Raw genomic sequence first — 23,206 nt, 5'->3', positions numbered from 1 at the left:
CTTTTAATCTGTGTTCCGCAGCAACATGAAAAGGAAAAAGCTTTGTCGCTGCCATCATAAGAAATGCCCGGTGGTGTTCCCATTTGCCACGTAATGGCCCATTGGGAGCGATGCAAAAAAGAAAAAGAAAAAAGGAAGCTACTTTCAGAAATAATTTTAAAGGTTTCAGTTTTGGTTTTCTGTTTTCACTGGCAACCTGATGTGTATGTAGTAAGCGTAAATCAATGGCAGTGGGTGAAATTAATGGAAAATGTACTTGAAAACTTTGCTGAGAACTTAAGCTTCACTCTGTTGTTGTGTTGCTACAGCTGGAGCAGCATTTACTAAATCACCACAGAAAGAGCTCTATGTTGCCCGCTGTCGCACTAAAATATTTAAGTATTTACTGGAAGAATTCAAGGGCTCATTTTAAAAAGAAAGGAAGGAAGCTGGTATGTTCCCTTAGTACTTTTACTGGTTAATTTTCTAATTAAGTAATTATCAAATACCTTTACTAATACCTTAATTCTATTAATTCCACAAATAAATTTTTATGTATACAGACTCCATGATTTTACAGGGACACATCCAGTGAAGTTGATTAGAAGTAGATTCAAGGAAGACAAGAGAAACGCTTCTTCCTGTAAGTCTGCTCACCCCTTTTGGGCGGCAGACACTCCTGCAAGGCCCTGGTGAGGGAATCGTGCCATCGGCGTCCTTTCCTGGTGGTTTTGCCTACCTCATAGCAGTCGTCACAACTGGTTGGGCATTGTGGCAATCCTTGTCTTGGATGGAGGGGAGGTTGTAGTCTCTGCCTGCCCCTCCAAGTGCTGGGGTATCCCGTCAAAGGGATGCCGGGGGGGGGGTTGCCATATCCTCATGCCCAGCTGGGCACCAGGGCCAATGACCTATGTGTCACTTCTGGCAGGCGGGCCGGTAGTGTTTTGATTGTCCCATGCCCAAGCCAAACCTCTTTCATCTGTATCCAAGAAAGTTGTGGCCTGTTTCGATCCAAACCAGTCTCCGTGGTATTTTAATTCTCTGGGGCGTTGGGGACTGGGGAACACAATACCTGGACCTGCAAGGCATATTTAATGGAGAATATTCACTGCAGCAAGAAATGCTGGTGATCAATAGCTTAGAAACAGGAACGAGGAAACTGTGGTCCTCAATATGTTGTTGAGACTACAGTCACATACAGTTAAAGCACTCTTATGTCACTTTAACTGTCATGGCTTTCCCCAAAGAATCTTGGGGAACTGTAGCTCGGTGAGGATTCTCCAAACAACTCTCAGCTCCCTTAACAAACTACAGTTCCCAGGATTCTTTGGGGGATGCCATGACTGTTAAAGTGGCATGATAGTGCTATAAATTTCTGGTGTAGATGTGGCCTACAACTTCCATTATTCTTGGCCATTGATTCTGCTGGCTGCGGCTGATGGCAATTGGAATCATCTGGGGGAACAGCATCTGGTTTCTTCCCTTAAAATGTGTTTTAGAAAAAATCATAGAAAATAGATCTATCAACGGCTATTGTTTGCCATTGTTCTATGGAGCCCCTACATTCAAAGGCATTATGCCCATTGCCCAGGAGCAGCAGCAGCAAGAGATGGCTGTTGCCTTCATGCCCTGCTTCTGATAGCTCAGTTGGTTAGAGTGTGGTGCTAATAACACCAAGGTTGCAGGTTCGATCCCTGCATGGGACAACTTCATATTCCTGCATTGCAGAGGGTTGGGCTAGATGACCCACAAGATCCCTTCCAACTCGACAATTACATGAATGTTCTATGAATGAACTTCCTAAAAAGACACTAATTGGCTATTGTGAGCTGCAATTCTCAATGTTCTTAACATTTGGGGAACATTCCACCAGATTCTTCTAATAGCCTCTATTAGATGACAATAGATGCTATTAGAAGAATCTGATGAATGTAGCTGCTTCTGTTTTACACATTAAATTGCATTGAAGTCTCTCAATTTGAGATATTGCTGTTCAGAGGTGTAATTCAGAATGTGCACAAAAACCCAAGTGTACTTTTGGATTCATTAAATACCGACAAGGGTCATTCCCCGTAGAAGATTGCATGTTATTGGAGTCAGTCGCTTGTGAGTATTATTATTATTATTAGGAAATGTGAATGTAATAAATAGAGAAAAGGTTAAGTAAATATATTGCAGTTAGGCAGGGGCCAGGACGGTGCAGGTGGATAAAATGTTATAGTTTGGTAAGTTCAATTGCCTGCTTAGCCAGGAAACTCCCTGGGTGGTCTTGGCAAGTCACTGCATCTCTCTGTCTAATCTGTTTCACCCGCAGCATGATGAGGGGGAAATGGCTTAAGAATTGTGAAGCACAATTTCTGGTTTTTTGTAAATAGGTTTACTGATTGCTAGGATGCTTTCCCTAGCTCCTTGATGGTCCCCACCCCCTTCCTTTGGGTTCATGAGATTCACTTCCTGTCTGTTTAGAGTAGAGCACAGAAAAGATGTTTGGGGACAGATGCCACGGAGCTGGTTATTCCCTACTGAAGCCGATCTGCTTTAGAACAAAGGCTGAAAGAGTTTTTTTCTAGATAAGATGCCAATAATTTGAAAATGGAGCATATTGCAGAGCTCAGGTTATCCCGGCGAGATAAAGGATGATACTTCTGGGATGCCTATGACGACTTGCTGGTCTGTGATCCAAACACCCAGTGGAAAGCCTGCAATAGATCATCATCATCATCATCATCATCATGTGAGGACTGCATTCCAGCAGTGGCTGAAGCCAGAGGCAAAAATGGATGAAGCAACAAATGTAAACTTTACTTTTGCGCAGTAGGCTAGTTTCAACACACCCTCACAGCCTCTCTGAATCCTCCACCCAAGCAAACAACAAGCTCTAACAGAGTGCGAGGACACAATACAGCCAGGCAAAAACACTTGGGGAGGGGTGTCAATGGCCAGGGATGATGGGATGACCTGTAGTCCAACAAAATCTGGACAGCTGCATGTACCCTTTCCCTGTTTGAGATGACTGGGCCAAGAGTGGGTAGCCACTCCTGATTCAGTTTTTTTTAAAAAAATATCTCTTTATTGTTTAAAATCACACAAATAAACATACACATCACATATATTTACATCTTCAAACATAACTGTTTACATACTTAAACTTCAAACATAAATGCTTACATACATAATAACTATCAACACTTGCACAAACAGCTTCTCAAACTTCCAATTATCCTCTCTGCATTTTGTGATATTATATTGACATAACGTACAGTTATAATTTCCATTTATTATTCATATTTTTCCTCTTTCAATTTCTATTTGCTTATTCAAAGGTTCAGTCTAGATCTGCTATTAGGATTCCATTTATACCACTACCCATTAAATATCCCTGATTCAGTTTTAAGAGTCTTATACTTGCATTGACTTTGAAACGCTGCTTTGTAATACAAGTTCCGACGTCTTTTAAAACCAGCTGGTTCTTGTTGTTAAAAGCAGATACGTAACTGTAGTTGAAGGTTTAAGAAATCTGCTTGATATTTTTAATTGCTATTTCTCTATCTTGGAATGAATAAGGAAGCCCCTGTGTTCACTGGAACATGAGATTTTCTTGTTGAGTTATTGAGAGTGCAATCCTCTAGGATTTGGATTTGGAAGATCTTGAGGCTTCCCAGCTCAGCTGGGGGAAGCCCCTTAATGAAAATATGTAACATCAAGTCTGCCTAAAGGAAACCAAAGTTATTTGCATCTCTTTAGCAACTATGAGATATTTTTGGGTCAAATAAATGGTTACTCATAATGGCCACAATCCAGCACACATACACCAATGCTTGAAAGCCAATGAAATCCAAAGGATTTAAGAGCCTCTTAAAAAAATTTTTGTTGCAGTCAGTAATATCTCACATTTAGTGCAGCTGATTGAAGAGGTAGACCAAAAAAGCATTAGGCAGGCTTATTTAATTTTTTTAAAATAAAATTCTTAACGCCTCATTCATCTAGATAGATTTCAGGATGGTGCACAATAATAATAATGTTAACATAACAATAAAAGCAAAATGTAATCCATCATAAGACATCAGAAACAAAAAAAGCAGCACCTTATTTTCCATTGTGAGAATAGGATGCTGGGCTAGATGGACAATTTGCCCAATACAGCAAGCTTTTCTTGCGTTTTTATGTTCTTATTATTTCATTATTAATAATGGTAATTATTAATGTTATTTATATAGTACAATCTATGTGCGGAGTACTTTGCAAAGAACAGATTTGAAACAGACTCTTGGCAATCCAAAATCCTTGATTTTGACTTTGATAAGGAGAGTTTGCCTGAATATCCTAGCCCTTTACAAGTCACATTTCCCTCTTCCCAATTCTCAGCATTTTTAGCAACCATTTGGCTGCTTTTTAAAATACGGTCAACTGCTACATTTAAGAATTTGCTTTGGGGATAGATCCCCTGTTTTTCTGACATGAACTTCCAATGAAATTGAATCACCCTGCAATGAACAGTGTAAATTACATGCAAACATTCAATGTAATAATAAACAGGAAGCAGGCAGCATCTGTGTCTATGGCAAGAGTCTCAGAGGGCTCTTTGCATTCAGCTGTGCTAGCAGCTGTGTGTGTGTGTTTGGGGGTGTGTTTGTAACCATCTCAGACAGATTCCTACAAGAGGCTGGCTCCTGTGCAGACCTGAGTTTCTGCTTGGATCGATTGCACTTTTGCTGAATGCTGATGGTGATAAATTGCACAGCTACCCTCTGCCGCATGCATCCTCTGTACAAGTTTTCCTTCCAAGTCCCCACATCACAATAAAAGCATCATTTTCCATCCCGGTTGTTTCCAAATGAAGAAGACTAGCAACAGCTTCTTCATTTCCCTTCCCTTCAGGGCATCTGAGATCATCCTTTAAAATGCCAAAAGACCTTTTCGTTTGCCGATTAATGCACAAGTTTAGCCGACACACACTTTGATACTGGAGGAAGGAGGAAAGGGCTTGCTTGTATTATAAAAGGGAGTTTCATTTATCTAGTTTCATCTCATCCTTTTTACGGAAGGCAAAATGGACACAGTTAATACAGATGCTAGCAAGATGTTGTCCAACATCATTTGTAAGTTAGCTCTTCATTATATTTCTACTGTAGTCGAGAAAAGAATACTGTTGGTGCATTATAACACATGCCAGGACTTTCTGTAATATCCAAAAATACGTTTTCAATGTGTGTGTGTGTGTGGGGGGGTGATTTTCTATGTTGGGGAAGGCTGTTCTGATTGTTGCCTTCCATTCTTGTAAACTTCTGTGAAGTAAGGCTTTAAAAATATTCTTCCTGCACTTCAGGAGTTTGGACTAAATGGCTCTTGGGATCCTTTCCAACTCTACAATTCTATGATTCTAAAGTGACAAAATATTCTGGCTTGGCCTTTCAGACTCAAGATATAACTGTTTTATGGCTAAGAGGGAATGGGGGAAGTGGAGAGGGGAATAACTAATACGCCTTAACAGTCCTACATCATGATGACACCATGCTTACAAATTCCTTCCTCACCATTCATATGAGGAATATAGTGCCTTCACTGTATTGCTTTTGGCGCCTGCGAAAAAACATTTTAGTTCCAGCAAGCCTACCCAGGCATGTAATTTTGCAAGTATGTGTCTTTTTTTAAAATGGCTGGATTCTTTTTATATTTTTTCATGTAACTCGTTTTCAATGTTTGTTTTTAAGTAGCATTTTTGTTAAACGAAAAGAAAGACCCAAAACTGGGTGCTTTTTTCGCTGCTTCCCCATCTCCCTTAAAAAGTTGGTTTGGTGAGTTGCGGAACCTTCCAGAACATATTGGGGGTGGTGATGCTGGGGTCTGCAAGGGAATGGGAGAATCAGTGTGTGTGGGGGGGGAATTCCCACCTTCAGCAGCATCCTCTATGAGGTCACACCCATAAATTTAAAACACTCTTTATGCCACTTAAAAGTCATAGCAGTTCATAAAAAGTGTAGTTTGGTTTAGGGTGCTGTCTTCACAGGCCTACAATTCCCAGCACTCCTAAAAAGAAACTAGAATTCCCAGGATTCTCCATGATCATTAGAGCTTTAAATGGAAGGGCAAGTCTGGATCTAATCCCTATTCTACATTTTTATAAAACACAAAGCCCCCCAACAACGTTAATAGTTACAGATCTAATCAGTACCCAGCTAATTTAAGTGAGGAAAAGTCAGCGGCAAATACAGGAGGGATTGCAGTAAGAGGCACTGTTGTGATGAGACACTTACTAGCCCATTTTGGGCGATTAATTTACTTGCATGCAGTGAAGCCTACCCTTGCTGACACATCACCTTTGGCCAGTTTACAGCCTTCTGTAAATTTGCAGGTGACGGTCTGAAGCAAGGAATCTCCTCTAGTCATGGAGATCCTCAATGTGGTTTTGAACCCTGCAATGGAGAAGTCTATGGAGAAAATGGAAAGTGAAACTTCGGTTGGAGTTACTAAGAATTAATATGTGCCTCTGTTTCCATGGGTGATAGCTGGGAATGCCCATGTGTGAGAGTCTTTCCAATGCTCACTGCTGGAGTGTGGCCCCCCAGCAGCTTCTCACTAGGACAATGTGGCCCTTGGCGTGAAAAAGTTTTTAATGTCTAAAGTTTACTGCTGGTGACTTGGTCGAAATTAGTATGTGCTTGATTGTGGCCAATATTTTTGTGCTAGAATGCTGAGTTAAAACTTTTTTTAAAAAAAGGATTCCCCTATTCTCATGGTTTAAATGTTCATCCTAGTATTTGAAGAATGTTTCTGGTGAGGCACCGATGTGTGCATATTATCAATGCATCTGTATTCTTTTTTTTCGTTTAGGTATGTGTCTTGTGCGTTGGGATGCCCTTATGAAGGAAATATTGAGCCAGCGAAAGTTGCAGAAGTAAGACACTTAATAACAAAAAAGAACTAACAGCCCAGAAATCTTTACTTCCCCGGGGATTTGTTTTCTTGTGAAAGGAAAGCACTGGTGACTTGAGGGCATGCTTTTTATTTGCACAGGTTTTTCTTCTTCTCATTTTTGTATGATTTTATTGGATTATATAGAGAACAGACAGACAGAATAAAAATCCAACACAAAATATCCCCGTAGGGAGAACTCGGACCATTAGCGGAAATAATGCCCATTGAGCATGGAACAGGAATCTCCAGAGTTCTAATCTGTAAAATAGCATCGGTTTCTCACATCACAGTGAAAAGCAGATCCTTCACCACCTTTACACCCCAGCCACACATTCAGTTCTCTGCATTTCCTCCTGCATTGCAGTTCTTAATTGTCTCTCTCCTGCCCCTGCCCATGCATACAGAGTGTGTCATAGCTAGTAGCCACCAGCATTTTGTGGTCATTAGAACTATAGAATAACCACCACCTTTGGCTAACCAACTGATTGAGGAAGCAGTCAGGTTACACAACAGATTTTAAATTCTTCACTTGATGGCACTTGATAGCATTACTCATACCTGCAGCATGAAACACTTCTGCACAACCCAGGACTTCAGATCAAAGTTGAAAATTTCTAAGAAACTGTTGGCTTATTTAGGGTGTGTGTGCATGTTGTTAGCTCATCACTGTAGCATCAAGTGACGGCTTACATGTGTAAAAACACCACTGGAACTTGGTGTTTACCTCATGACAGAGTTTTCATCTCACCTGGCATCCACCTTAATACAGTACTTCTCAGTACCTCTCACAGCGCTGTCAAATGATGTACCTCAATATTTAAATCAGCCCTTTAATAGTGGAGGAAAGATAGGACAAATGTGGGTAACCAGGAAATAATAATAATAATAATAATAATAATAATAATAATAATAATAATAATAACCAGCTCCTAGCCATGTTGCAAAAATCCAGGAACAATGTTTTCTTTTTCTCTGTTATTGCCATTAGAGTGCTAGAGTTTGTTTCCACTTATGGTAGTTTCCCCCCTCAAAACTCTTTCATTTTATCCTGCTTTTTAGCCCTGAGTATCTGTTTACATGGAGTTTATCACAGTACTTCTCCCAGAGCAGATACAACTTTCATTTATTAAGAATAGCAATTTTCTGATTCAGTTGGTTTTCCCGTCAAGCTGCGTGTGACATATGTTTAGATATATTGATGGTGACAGGTTTAGCTGTGCTGTTCCCATATTTCCTATTGCAAAACCATATTGGAGTCTGTTCTCCAAAAGACCTTGATATGATGCTCAGGCCAAGTTCCCGCATCCCCCACCCCCTTGTCAATAAAGCCCGTTTTTAGCATTTCAGCAGGAATGCAACTCTTCATTTTGAATCCACAAATATCCTCTGTTTTTCTATCTAATGCCTTCTTCTACAGAAGACTTGTCAGATTTTGTCCTCATTATCGTCATTATGAGTTGCTTTCGGGAACACCTTAATTTTGAAAAGTGGAATACAAGTTGCATAACAATAATAAATAGTATAATAATAATAAATAATACTAGTAGTAGGCCTTGGAAAGTTATGAACAATCTCCCCCTCCCTGAGATTCAGCAGAAATTGTATACAGTATGCCTGAACTTTTCTGGGTAAATCATGGAACTGTTGTGCCAAACTAAAAGATATAGCCATGGGATTCACATCCTCTTTGTAGACTTTTAAATCTTGCTTGTGTCATTTATTTTCTGGCCTTTGGATTAAGCATATGGTCATGTGGGACACCAGGGACTAGCAGCTTTGCACCCTGTCAGCTTTTATCCCACTCGTCCCACCAGCAGAACCCATTATTATCATTGGTATTTTACCAATTTAGCACTTGTCATCCATCTGTAGCTGTTTCTTGCATCTCATCTGCACTTGGGTTCCATGGTGCAGTTGGCAATAAAGTGCAATAGGAAAAGCTGTAGGACATCTGTTGAATCAAAAGTATGTGGCAAAAGCGTTATACGTTGCAAATTCCGAGTGACATTATATGGCCTGTTAAGAAATATATAGGTGTTTTCAGTGTCCAGGAAGAAAGGGGTAGGTTCAGGGAATGCCATGATTCCACAGCCTGCTCCTGAATGCTTAATAATTGCGGGGTCTACACCAGCCCTCTATAGTTAATAGCTGGCTCCACATTGTAAACTTTCTAAAAGCTGAATGGTATATTGTGTCCTGGAGGACACTGTATATTTTTAGTGGGCTTTTCTCCTGTGCTTGTATGCTGGACCCAGGTGGGATTAGGATGCAGGCCTGAATGCAGTAAATGCAGAGAGGAAACCCCAGTCCTGCTGCTTTGAGCTGAAGAGCAAGAGTGAAAATTGGATCACTTCCAGGAACACCACCGGTTAAAAGCTCCTGATAGGTGACTGCACTCTTGCTTTCAAGTGCTAGACGATGCTCATGCCACCCGGACCCAGGATGCCAGCACAGAGAAATACCTTTCAGGTGCATCCAATGCATCCTTCTTTTTACATTTCCCTCCCTGAGTTTCCCCCCTGTAAATACATATTACTTTTCAGATTCCCAAACACACATAGGCAAAAAAAAAAAAAAAGAAAGAAAGAAAGAAAAGAAAAGGGGGGGGGAGTGATAGTGCATGTAATCCATCTGCAACAGAAATTCTCTTTGACTTCCATGGAAGTATTGAGCTGGCAGATAAATGCCAGGTGTTCATTTCACTATGAATTTGTTTAATCCATTGACAATGCCTGGCACTCTTACGTTAATGTTCCACAAAAGAACTTAATTCCGATAAGCTTGAAAATCAGAACAAGAATACAGCCCTGTGCAGAGAGGCATAACCTGAAAAATCCCAGAGCAGAAGATGTTCTAGGACAGCCTTCCCTAACCTGCTGCCCTCCAAATGTTGCTGAACTACAACTCCCATCAGCCCTAGCCAGAATGGGTAATGGTCAGAGATGAAGGGAACTGTAGTCCAATAACACCCAGAGGTCACCAGGCTGGGGAAGGCTGTTTCTAGAAAGGATAGGAAAGGACCACCTGTTGAAAACAGGCCCCCTCACGATTAATGCGGGAAAACACGAAAAGGAGGTGACTAGGATCCTAGTGTTAGTCTTTTCTGTTTCTCAGAAATTATTCATTGGTAAAAGTCACTTAAAACTGCTTTCTCTCTTCCCTGTTCTTCTTTTGCTTACATTTGGTTCTCCGACCATTCCCTCCCTAGGTTTCCAAACGGCTATACAGCATGGGTTGCTATGAGATATCCCTGGGAGACACCATAGGTGTGGGGACCCCTGGCAGCATGAAGCGCATGCTGGAATCTGTTATGATGGAGCTCCCCGTGGCGGCAATTGCAGTGCATTGCCATGACACGTACGGCCAGGCATTAGCCAATATCCTCACTGCAATGCAGGTAAGTTCCAGTCTCTGGTCTCATCCAAATACAGTTTCCTCGGCGCTAGTCTCATTCATCCTTGCGTCTACGTAGGCTCCAGAAATGAGAAGAAGAGCAAGCACTGCAAATTTCCTCACTCTGTTTTAGCAGGAGTAAGCAGCTTCCCTGGGGCTAAGGATTGGTTTGCACAAGCACCAGAGCAGAACGGGAGCCTCTTGGGCATGGCTGCTCCCGTGCTAGGGAGATGCTCATTGGTAGACCGTGTGCTTTGAATGCTCCCAGATTCAATCCCAGGTAAAGGATCAGGTAGCAGTTAATGGGAAAGAGCTCTGCCTTGGATCCTGTGTCGTGGCTGCTGTCAGTTGGTGTTAGAGTCAGACCATTGGTCCATCTAGCTTGGTGTTATCTCCACAGACTGCTAATGACTTTTCAGGATTTCAGACAAACTTATCTCCTTGCCCTACTTGGAGATGCAGGGAGTTGAATCTGGATCTTCTGCATGCATCGCAGATGCTCTGCCACTGTACTAGACTGGGTGCCCCAGTGCTCTGACACACTGTAAGGCTATTTTAAATGCTCATAAAGCCACCACACTGCTGCCTTACCCATGTGATCAGTTTTCTTCCAAGGTTACCTAGATAGGCAGGGGTGCAGCTGTACTGCAGTGACTCTCTCGCTGCTGATGTTAATGTATGATCTGGGTTGGGTCCAGGCCAGATGTAAGTCATGAGCTGAGGATCACATGCTATAGCTTAATGCGAATCGTACATTTCTGCACTGCATCAATCTGTGGGTGGCTGTCATTGATGGGCACGCTTTACATATGTGTCCGCAATCTTATTCGAAAACAAGAAGTTCAGTTGCACATGTACAAAAATATATAATGGGGAAAAGATCACAAACGTGGACAGAAATGGATAGAACACCACGGGCTGGTGCAAAATCAAAATATAGCAACCTGTGAATTATTATGCATACGATATGGACTATTTGATTCGTTTATGCCTTTCTGTGTGTTTCTTCACTTTATACCCTACAAAGCATCTTGCACCCAAACATTGCAAATGAATCTGTAGCAGAGTTGGCTGCAGTCTGGTGGCTTGGATGCTATGCATGGGATTGATTTTGCTGTTAGACTCTTAACAGTTCAAGAGTAACCCAGCCATCTAGCAACAAATATAGAAGTTTCTTCACTACCACTCTGCATCATATCATAATATATTGCTGCTTTAAGTGCTATTTCCAAGGCTTTAGGAAAAGTGGAAATTGGAAATGTGCTCAGGAAAATAGTTTTTTTCTGTTCCCAGCTGGTGACTACTGAATTGTCGTATTGAAAACCTGCTGCATGATGAATTGCCCGAGTTTTACTATATGAAAACTCACTAATATATTAGACATGCTTCCTTTTAGGCAGAGTGCTGTTAAATTATAATTCCAAATGAAATGATGGGGATGTGGGTTTTATTCCGACATTTGTTACTGACTGCAATAGTCAGAGTTCTATGCTAACCAGTTTCAAAGTGCACATTTGTGGTGCCTTCTTAGCTTAGAAAGACAGGAATTAATCTGTGTGTGGATAAAGGAGAGAGACTTAAAAACAAAAAAACACCAAAGCCTGTAGAATTCATTAACTGGGATACTCCAAGCATTTTCCCTAACAGAACCACTTTTCTTCCTGCAGATCTTAGCTCTGTTCTATAATTTTTCATAGCAACATGTTTAAAAAAAAATGCAGGATATTGTAGCCCTCTTAAGGTGTTCATGAACACACGAGGGAAAAGGTATATAGTGTTGCAATGGCCATATGTCAGCGCTGCCCCCTCCAGTGCCAATCTTGGCAAGTTCAGCACAGAAATCTGAAGGGGACTGGCTGAATAAGCTTAGCAGTCTTCCTGCAACTGGGACATTGAACCTGAGACCTTTTGCATCCCAAGGACGGGCTCTACCACTGAGCTGCAGCCCTTCCCCCAAAGACTTCTAAGTGTGTTCAGCCATGTGTGCTTAGAAGACATTCCAGCTCAATGTGGGAAGGTCGAGGTGGAGTGGATTCACCCGACACACCCAGAAGCATAGGGGTCAAGGGCTGGCACATACTCCCCCCCCTCACATGTACAGGCTGAATGCCCAAAGAGGGCTTATGTGTGTTGCTTTCTGGCAGTGTGATTGTAGTTCTGTTGGTGGACAACTATGAAAGGCAATGTGCATCGTGCTATCTATGGCCAAGCCAAAATGTGGCAGTGGGGAATCCTAGCTGGCCGTTAATTGAGCTGCAGTGTCTAAATTGTGAAGGAATGGAACCTTCCAGAATACCTGTCCTAAACAGCCTAGCTTTGGAGATAGAGGTGGATGGGTGGAGAGATAGATAGATAGATAGATAGATAGATATATGAGATTAAGTGTAGGCAATCCAAAAATTGGCCTTCGAAACAGAAGGAGTTGTGTATAGTAAGGGAAGCTGGGGACCAGTAGAAAACTGAGTGGATGACGCTCCTACAAAATAGGAGTCAAGCGGGAAAGTCCCCAGAGGCAAGATAGCTATAAGTAGAAGAATGAGAATGCAGTGATCTAAGAAATGAAACCTGAAAGAGGATAAGCAGAACTGGGAGAGACCAGAAAAGACTGGGAGAAAGGAAGAGAAGAATGAGCTGGCCCCAACCTAAGTATTATTTACACTTTCCTGCACCCCTTGAACAGGATCAATAGATTATGCTGCCTGGATATCGCCTTTGAGCTTCTATATTGAAATGTTGCTTCATTATAAGATACCGCTCACTTTCAGCTGCTGCTGGGAATAAAACACATTTATCAATTAGCACCCAGAGAGAGTTCATTTGTACTAGCAGTGGGTGGGGTGGGGGACATGAGGCTAAATTGTAGGTGGCGCCAGAGGATATTTATGAACTAGAAGTTCCAGGTTCCTTGATCCCTGTTGGCATTGCCTCTAGGCAGGCAGGGCCAACAGGGAATGAATGGCAGCAGGAGGAAAGGATGAGCACCACAATAAATCAGAGAACCTTGACATCCCAAGGACAGTGGGAGCCAGTGCTGCTGATTGAATTTACAGGCCCCTGAACACATGTCAGTAAATGAATGAGCCCTTTGGTCCTTGGAGCGCATAGATATGGGAACTGACAGCAGATTCGCAGGGACAGGGAGCATCACTGAAAGGCCATTTGTCATGTGTGTATAATATACATAGGTCTATACATACATACATGCATACATACCATATTGCTGGGACTAGGAATACAAGGTGGGTACCTAGAAATGCAGGGAGCCTAAAGAAAATGGAAAAAGTGGAAGGGCAAAAGTCAGCCCTCCACTTTTTCAAAACAGCATTGTAGGAGTTGAGGCACATTACAACTTTGCACTTGGCCTGACAAAATTATACTTTCTCTGGAGTTAAACAATGCATGCTTCTGAAAAGCTAGAGCAAACAGCTTTCCCCTTCCTTCCTTCCTTCTGTCCTTTCTTTCTTTCTTTCTTTCTTTGGAGAGGTGAAATGGTAGACAAGAAAGGGTTGTGACTTCTCTGAAAAGTCTTTTTGTTACCCACCCCTTTAAAAGGGGCTCCCTTAGTTGTATGTGTTTGCCTGCAATGTATCTGCATAAGCTCTAAGCTTTGGGTAGGGTATGTATACAGTCGGGCTTTACACGTCTGTAAAAATTGTTGACCCCTTCATGACTAAATTTAACATCTTTATTTAGCAGGAGAAATAAACTAGCATGGCAATGAGAAGTATAAAGACAAATCCTGTAAAGACAATTCCTGAATGAATGAAAGCAGAACAACATTCTGTCTCCTATTATTTAGTGAACTGTAGGCTATAATAACCTTGATGGCAGAAAGTGAGGAGGAATTAAAGAACCTTTTAATGAGGGTGAAAGAGGAGAGCGCAAAATAGGGTCTGAAGCTCAACATCAAATAAAACTAAGATCATGGTCACTGGTTCCATCACCTCCTGGCAAATAGAAGGGGAAGAAATAGAGGCAGTGAGAGATTTTACTTTCTTGGGTTCCATGATCACTGCAGATGGTGATAGCAGTCACGAAATTAAAAGACGCTTGTTTCTTGGGAGGAAAGCAATGACAAACCTAGACAGCATCTTAAAAAGCAGAGACATCACCTTGCCGACAAATGTCTGTATAGTTAAAGCTATGGTTTTCCCAGTAGTAATGTATGGAAGTGAGAGCTGGACCATAAAGAAGGCTGATTGCCAAAGAATTGATGCTTTTGAATTCTGGTGCTGGAGGAGACTCTTGAGAGTCCCATGGACTGCAAGAAGATCAAACCTATCCATTCTGAAGGAAATCAGCCCTGAGTGCTCACTGGAAGGACAGATCCTGAAGCTGAGGCTCCAATACTTTGGCCACCTCATGAAAAGAGAAGACTCCATGGAAAAGATCCTGATGTTGGGAAAGATGGAGGGCAGAAGGAGAAGGGGACGACAGAGGACGAGATGGTTGGACAGTGTTCTCAAAGCTACCAACATGAGTCTGACCAAACTGCAGGAGGCAGTGGAAGACAGGAGTGCCTGGCGTGCTCTGGTCCATGGGGTCACGAAGAGTCGGACACGACTAAACGACTAAACAACAACAATAAGGCTGTAATATTCTTGCACCAATGTACCAGTTCTCTAGATTGTTGCTGTCTTCTTCTGCTCAGCATGTTTGTGCCTGCTATTTTTTTCTGTTCTGGCAGAGATAGTACTCAGCCTCCCCCCCCCCCCGGCAAATAACAATACTTTGAAGGTATTTGATGAGGATAACTTTCCATAATTCAGTTGTGCCCTACTCCAAATGATATTGGGCGAAGTCACTGACTCTGCCTAAGAAACTACCTAAGAGGTTTTATAAGTGTTGTTCTAACAAAAGAGTAAGTAGTGAAAGATGGCTGACTGCTTAGCCAAAACATTCAAAGGTTAAGATTACAGTGCTCAAGTCATTTACCCTGAAGAGGCATTGCTAAAATAAAAAAAGGATTTCTCCAGAGTAAGTGGTTTGAAGCCTGATCTAATTGTTGATGCCACTGAAAGGAATAAATGCCAGGCACTAAGTTGGGATATGATGTCTTTCTAAACAGTGTGTTTTTGGTGCAAATGTAAAAAGCATGTGAAGGAATGTTTCAAAACAATAAGATTTTAAACAGAAGTATGGCTAAGTCTTTGCTTGGTGGCTGAAACTTGGCTGAACCCAGAAACCGGGATATTAAAATATCAGACTATAGAATTTATAGAAGTGACAAAGTCAGCAAGGAGGAGGAGGCGTGGCTGGCTGTTTGAGTAAAAAGAGTGCTTTGAGTAAAACTGCATGTGTAGACTGGATAACATGACAAAGGCAATGTGAAATGGCAAACCATTATTCATAAGAAACTGTGCGACCTCCAAGGGAGAAGGAAACAATCTGGACCAACAAGATGTATTACTGCTTCTACCATAACAACTCAACATTACACTTGGATTTAACAAGTTGCTAGAGGCTGTACAGAGTACAAAAACGGCATAGTTTCTGCCCAGATACTCAGGGTGCTTCCAGGCTACCTGTTTATTGGCCATTAATCCTGATCTGCTTGCAGGGGGATTTGACAACATTGAGTATATATTATGACTGTCACCATGCAGGCCAATTTAGGAATATTCCCCACACCACCCCGGCCCAGATGTAGTGTTCACACTTGATTGGCTGGTTTTCTCAGCCAAAGTGCTGATGATCATCCGCACTCAGCACATGTAGAATGCCAACATCTCGTATTAGTAGAATCAGCAGAGACGATCCACTGCACCAGTGGTAGGTCAAAAGACTTATGAGAGGAGGTATTTTTTTCTTTGACGTTCTTCAAGTTGCAGCTCCTAGTTCAGTGCTTAACAGTTGCAGCTGAGAGCAACGTCAAGAAGTGCTCTAAGGTAGAATCCATACAAACTGTACCAGGACATCATTCAAAAGACCTACATTAGGGCCTTGGAGCTGATGTGGAAGGGGGCAACAGGTGATGATTTTGGGAGAATGATGATAAAGGAGTAGTAGTATTCAGCCGTAGCAAGATATCTACATGTAGAGTGATCTGTATCACTATAGTACTATCTGTCTCACTCATAGGTGTCATTTGATATGTGTTGTGTTGACTTCATAAAATAAAAGTGGATTATTTGATGAAAAAGTGAAAACATCATTTATTGGGATTTGATGGCATCTTCTGCATTCACAAACCAAGTTAGGAGAAACAATTGAATATACTTGTTAAGATACACTCACACACACACACACACACATGGCTTGGTCTTCTGAAAATTGCCAAATTGTAGTGAGCATTCTGTGCTTTGATTTTTCAGAGTGTTGTACTAGAAATCTTAATTTTAAGGATTAGACAAGAGTAATAAACAAATTTTGTTAAGTGGCTGAAATAAATAAAAATTGTAAATATATATATAAAAGGTTTCCTGCTGTGATCCTACCAACGAGGTGGTGGAAGATTCAGTCTCCAGTTCCCACATTCTATTTCTTTAACATATGTCTTACAGAACCATGGAAAATGAAGATAAGATTTCCAATTTTCCATGTATTTAACAGGGGGTGGGGAAGTAGAACAGCATGAGAAACAATGGAGTCCAGATATTTTTGGATCCCCATTACTTAAATGGCCAATATATCCTTTCAGGAAGCAGAGTGAATTTTGGAGGAAAACAGTAAGTGTAACAGGACTTCTTTTATAAATAGACATAGGGTTTTTTTTCCAGTCCAGCAATTCCCCAAACCTGCATCTTCTGGAAAACCCTATCAATAGCACATGGTGCTTAGTCTGATGCTACATATAGAATTGAATCATGGCATTCTTGCATTTTATGGTTGTCGGGTGTGTCTAGGATCCTGTATGTGTCCTCTCCACAGCAGCTAACAACAGCTTTGGAGGGTGCATGTGTTAGATTAAGAAAATGGCACAGGATAATTTGGAAGCCCCCTGTCCCTGGCAGCATTTAAAGTTAACTCAAAATATCAGGATTTGGAATCTTGGATCTCCTTGTGCAATGTGTAGTTTGGCCTTGCAATGCAAAACACAAAGAAACTATCCTAGAATTATATAACCCGGACTGCTATCAAACGATATGGTGCATCCTTCAGATAGTCTGAACAAGTTCTCCAAAGACTTTTTGAAATGATGTGTTTACTCACTGTTGCTCTTACTAGCATTACCACTATTCAGTAATATTTGAATATACGAGGCTTTTGCGCTGTTCTGAAGTGTCAGGGACTGCACTCTACAACGTCCATGTCAGAGGCTCTCTTGGAAGCAAGAATCATGCTAATAGGCACAGGAAACTGGATTAAGACAAGGGAAGGTGAGGTGGGCCAAGTAAATGAAGTTCCCCATCAAGCAGCTGATCAGCCACAACAGTTGTTTTTAAAGAAAGCTCTTCATATGTTGCCCAGTTCCTGCGCATGCACCCAGCTGGATCCAAGCCCTTGTCTTGAGATCCAGTAGTCCATAACATTTACTGGGTTGGTTTCCCTGCCAACCATCCAACTCATTTTTGAACTCTTCCAAGAAAATGAGATGAACTGAGACACATAGGAAGCTGTCTTATATTGCATCATGCCACTGGTCTATCTAGCTCAGTATTCCAAGGTTTCCCAAACTTGGGTCTCCAGCTGTTTTTGGACTACAACTCCAATCATCCTAAACTAGCAGAACCAGAGGTCAGAGGTGATGGGATTTGTAATCCAAATACCGCTGGAGATCCAGGTTTGGGAAACCTTGGTCTACATTGACTGGCAGTAGTTCTCCAGGGTTTCAGGAAAGAGTCTCCTAACAATTTGCAACCCCCTTAAGAAACTACAGCTCCCAAAATTCTTTGGGGGAAGCCATGACTGTTTAAAGTGGTACCATAGAGCTTGAAATGGATGGTGCAAATGCGACCTTAGTTCAGAACCGCAATGATCTTTCCCTAGAGTTGTTCTTATTCTGGAATTAAGCATTCCTCAAGAATATATAACAAATGCCCCGCAGGGAGTTGCAGCGTCGACCAGGGATAAAATCTATGCAGTGTTTAGGGACTTGTGTAAAATTTCATTGAAGAAATGGTGAAGGATGGCTCTTTCGCCTCTGGTTTTCTCTGGGCTTTGTTAAATTGATTTCTCCTGGAGGTAATTTGTATTTCAGGCTTTCTAATTAAATATGTAACTCCTCTACTGTGAATTTTTCAGCTCTTCGTAGCCAGTCAGCATAATCTGTCACATATATCACTGCCTTTCTGTTAGCACGAGGAATTGCTTTTGCCTTCTCAGGAGTCTTGTGTTGTTTTTGAAAAGCATTTTACACCTCATAAGTAGTCAGAGGAAGGCTTATATATTTGGAAATCATTTGTAGCTCTCAGCACATGTCACTTAGGTTGGTCTTGTACCTAGTTGGTTGCTCAGATCAGATATGAAGAAGAAGCATCCATCATTTGTCCTACCTCAGGGCCATCACCATGTCATTTCTGCTTTCTTCATGAAATTTGGAAATGCTTTGAATACACTTTATTGTTTTTGTTTAGGCCATACCCTGAGCACCACACTCTAGGGGGGAAAAAAGAATCTCCTCATTTTAAAGCCTTATTTTTTATACATCTGGCATTCTAAACTCCCCCCCCCCCCGCCACCATGCTTTAAACACAGAAAAGGAAAAGGGGGGGACACTTCTGGGCTCTTTGCCTCTTAGATTCTCCTCAATGTGCCAAAGTGGTGACCAAAAGTGCATACAATATCCCATCTGAGGCCCGTTCAGGTTCAAGTTAAACTGCAGCTCAGCTGTATAAAAACCTTTAGTAGGATCCATGTCATACAAGATGAGTTGTTAAGCCTTAATTTTATGTGTGCATTATCATGTTTTCTGCTTGCACTTTGGCTCTGATGGCTTCCTCAAATCACCCTTAACATTGACCACTTTAATGCATAAGCGAAGTGGGGATTAGGCTGGTAACTCCACAGGAAAGTGGAAAATATAACAAACAGATGCCTCGTTTCCTCCATGGTTCTCTCCCTGCCCCCCCAATATTTAATTCTATCATTCACTGTTGTTTTCCTGGTGCCTTTCTTAATACAGTGGTACCTCAGGTTACAGACGCTTCAGGTTACAGACTCCGCTAACCCAGAAATAGTACCTCGGGTTAGGAACTTTGCTTCAGGATGAGAACAGAAATTGCGCGGCAGCAGCGGGACGCCCCATTAGCTAAAGTGGTACCTCAGGTTAAGAACAGTTTCAGGTTAAGAACGGACCTCCAGAACGAATTAAGTTCTTAACCTGAGGTACCACTGTATGTGTGTGTGTGTGTGTGTGTGTGTGTATACACTAAGTGTACAGTTGTTATCCATGCACTACACACACTCTAGGTACCTTTTCTCAAGGCAGAGCTCCGGTTTGAGATGGATGAATCTCTCAATTTTGTTTTCTCCCATTTTTCCAGTCTTAAATTCAGTTCTTCATGTTTCCACATCAGTGTGAATTTTTAAAAAGTCCTCATGAAAACTCGCCAGCGTTTCAGTGCCCATATCTCCCAATGTACACATTTTTATATGTCATTTCCCCTAATGTGCACATTTGCAGAAGTGCAAATCGAGAAGCATGACCACTTCAGTTCACGTGTTGTTTCAGGAACTGTGAACTAGGGAGTTTCATATTAAAATGCGAACAAGATTTCTTTGCCGTCCCTAGCTCTGGTTGAAGGAAACGTGGCACTTAGAGTGCCCTTACCACAATATTCCTTCTGGGGATGTGGGTGGCACTGTGGTTTAAACCACTGAGCCTCTTGGGCTTGCCAATCGGAAGGTCGGCGGTTCGAATCCCCACAACGGAGTGAGCTCCCGTTGCTGTGTTCCAGCTCCTGCCAACCTAGCAGTTTGAAAGCACACCAGTGCAAGTAGATAAATTGGTACTGCTGCAGCGGGAAGGTAAACGGCGTATCTGTGTGCTCTGGCTTCTGTCATAATGTCCTGTTGCACCAGAAGCGGTTTAGTCATGCTGGCCACCTGACCCAGAAAGCTGTCTGTGGACAAATGCCGGCTCCCTTAGCCTAAAAGCGAGATGAGCGCTGCAACCCCATAGTCGCCTTTGACTGGACTTAATCGCCCAGGGGTCCTTTACCTTTACCTTACCTTATTCCTCCTGGGGAAATATCATTTTGCTCCTCCCACCTCTTTAACCCATTGTTTAGATCCAAGAGTTGGCTATATTGGAATAAGGTTGTGTGAGTGTTGTAGACCTCTATTGGATAGTGCCCATGATGTTTACTAGTAAGAAACACCAAAACTCAAGTCCTATCCTCCAAAGCCTTGTTATTATTCAATTATAAACTTTATAAAGTTTTTTTAAAAAATGTATATATTTAAAGTGCTTTAGGCTGCAATCTTACCTGAAGGTAAGACTCACTAAACTCATGTAGACTTCTGGGCAGACAGGTGCAGGATCATGCTGTTGGGGATTGATCGCTCCTGCAATTTTACTCCAAGGCAGACATGCTCCTATGGCCCAGCCTTGCCTGGGCTGATTGGAGTTGTGGTCTAAAATATTTGGAGGGCACCCGGTTCGTGAAGGTTGATGTAGCCCATAACGATGCCAATAAACAGAAGTTGCCAGCATCATCAAGGCTTCCTCTTTCCTTAGCAGTTCCTCAACATGTTATGGCAATTTCCTTTTTTTAATTTTTAAAGATTTGATGATGAAAGTATTCTGCAGTAGGGCTATCTATTCTACAGTATAACTGGGATACCTTTGTTTTGCTACGTGGAATCTGATGATGGATTCACAGTAGTGCAAGTATAGCACTAGAAGAAAAGGGAAAAAACAGATTGTTGTGTGGAAAGGGCCCCCCGACGCTGTTTTAATAGCCACCCTCCCACGCAATCACAGCAGTAGCCTCTTTATAGATCTCCTTTTATCATCTTACTGTGCCCCTTTTTAACTTGACTGCTTAAATTACTATGTTAAGAGCCGGCATCCTCCAGTTCCGAAGGGATCAGGCCAGTAATCTAGACTCTCTCTCTTTCTCCCTTTCCATCTCTCCCTCTTTGGGTCAGAAACAGACATTTTTTTTCCTGGACGAGAAGAAAATTGCTTCCAAATGCTGTGAACAAGGCCTTTCCCGACAGTTTCATAGATTTATAGAATCAAACTGCAGGCTTTTTATTTTAATTTTTAAAAAGGAAGCGCTTAGAAAAAAAATTTCTTTACAGTGTGGGTGCTGCATTAGTTGTAGTAATCAGTTGGCATTCGTATGCTTATACAACTAATTATATTAGGGCTGCCATATGTCCAGATTTCAAAGGCAGAAATGATGTCCAGGGGGAATTTCCGAAATGTTGTGCTTTGTCCTGCCTGGCAAAAATCAGGCAAAATAATGGTTGTTTTTTTTGGCGTTTTTGTAAAAAAAGGAAGCCCCACAGCTTTGGGGTTTGTCTTAAAAAAGCTCAACAATTTTGGGACATTTATTCTGCCAAATTGCTTCAGCAAACTCATCCTATGGGTACCTGCAAAGAAATGAAGCCCTAGTACTTTTATAGCTGAGTGAAAGCTTGTTGGCTTCCTGTCCTGGGCTCTGCATCTTCTTGTTCAGTATTAGAGCAGTGGTGGACAGCCTCAGGCCTGGTGACTGAATTTGACCCTCCAGACCTCTCTTTCTGAACTTTGGGGCTCTGCACAGGCCACATAAATACATTTTCATGTGAACTTTACTGAATGGAAGGTGGTACAAGTGACACTGAAGCCTGCCCAGACGTCTAGGTGCTGCTCAGTTTCTTGACCCCCTAATTATGTGAAGTATTTTTTTTATTTTCATGGCTTGATCGGATTTTAACACTTGTATTTAAGGTCACCCACATATATGGGGCAGTTTATAAGCATGTTTCTGAAAGCAAGCAGGAAGATACGATAGCTTGAAAAAGAGGGCTTTGTGCGTGGTTTGGCTGCAGATTTGTTTCCTGGTGGAATATTGAGATTCTCTCTCTCCGTTTGTATAAGATAATTTAATATTTCATTTTTAACTACAGATGATCAACCCATGGTCCTCCAAATCTTGTTGGACTCCAACTTCCATCAGAAGCAGACTTAGGGGAGTGGGACCGGTGTGGTCGCACTGGGCTCAGAGCCTTGGGGACACCACAACTATGAAGTAGGCTGGAAAGTGACAGGCAGAGGGCACACCCCAAATTTTGGCATTGCTGAGATTTGAGACCCCAAGGTCTGCCACTGCTTCCATCAGCCCCAGCCAGCCTGGTCATTGTGCAGAGATGATGGGAGTTGTAATCCAACAACCTCAAGAGGACCAAAGTTTCTCCCCTCCCCTGTTAAAATAAGAAGGAGAACAAAGTCCCACCTAACTATCATAGGTCAATTGTTTAATGCAGCAAAGAGCATTATGAAACGATTGGATTCCACCCTCTCAAAATAAAAGATGGCTGAAGATTAATCTAAGTAAATAATCCCATTATAAATAAATTTTGGTGTTACGACTTTCTGAACACAGTACGGTACATCTGTCAGGGACTGGGCAGAGGAGGAATGGTGGAGACCGCCTCCCCAGCCTGACCCTTCCAGAAGAGAAGACAGTTCAGAATTATAACAGGGGGTTGAGGGAGATCACAGCTCAGAGGCAGATGAGGGGGAAAGCTGGGAAATAATGGGAGAGGAGGAGGAGGAGGAGGAGGAAGCAACAGCTGACGGACACAGTGTCTTTAGAAAGCATTCCAGACCCCCTCCTCTCCCAGAACCTGGCGAGCCTTGAAAGTAGGAGAGCAAAGGGCCATCAGCACTACCATGAGGAAATGGGAGAAAAAGTGGGTGGAGTCACTTGGGACGATGCCATTATTCCAAGAGGCTGTATTCCCAAGCTTCTCTCTGTGACTATTGAATAAAAAGCAGGTGGTAATGACTTTTCCTTGTCTTGTCTGTTCCTGGCAACCTGCA

At 42.0% G+C, this 23,206-nt stretch overlaps 1 protein-coding gene and 1 non-coding gene across 2 annotated transcripts in view; both read left to right on the top strand.

Moving 5' to 3' along the window:
• Window positions 1-23,206, top strand: part of HMGCLL1 (3-hydroxymethyl-3-methylglutaryl-CoA lyase like 1) — a 54,420-nt gene that overhangs the window by 21,618 nt on the left and 9,596 nt on the right. Inside the window, exons 6-7 of the mRNA XM_033143170.1 lie at window positions 6,811-6,874; window positions 10,103-10,291. Coding sequence (XP_032999061.1) covers window positions 6,811-6,874; window positions 10,103-10,291 — 253 coding nt within the window. The remainder of the gene's footprint in view (window positions 1-6,810; window positions 6,875-10,102; window positions 10,292-23,206) is intronic.
• On the top strand, window positions 1,612-1,685 carry TRNAI-AAU. Its single transcript has one exon. It is a non-coding gene; the product is annotated as a tRNA-Ile (tRNA).

Source organism: Lacerta agilis, chromosome 3 (assembly GCF_009819535.1).
Source record: "Lacerta agilis isolate rLacAgi1 chromosome 3, rLacAgi1.pri, whole genome shotgun sequence".
Lineage (NCBI taxonomy): Eukaryota > Metazoa > Chordata > Lepidosauria > Squamata > Lacertidae > Lacerta > Lacerta agilis.
The sequence above is the reverse complement of the archived record's forward strand: the minus strand, read 5'-3'. Positions and strand labels throughout refer to the sequence as shown.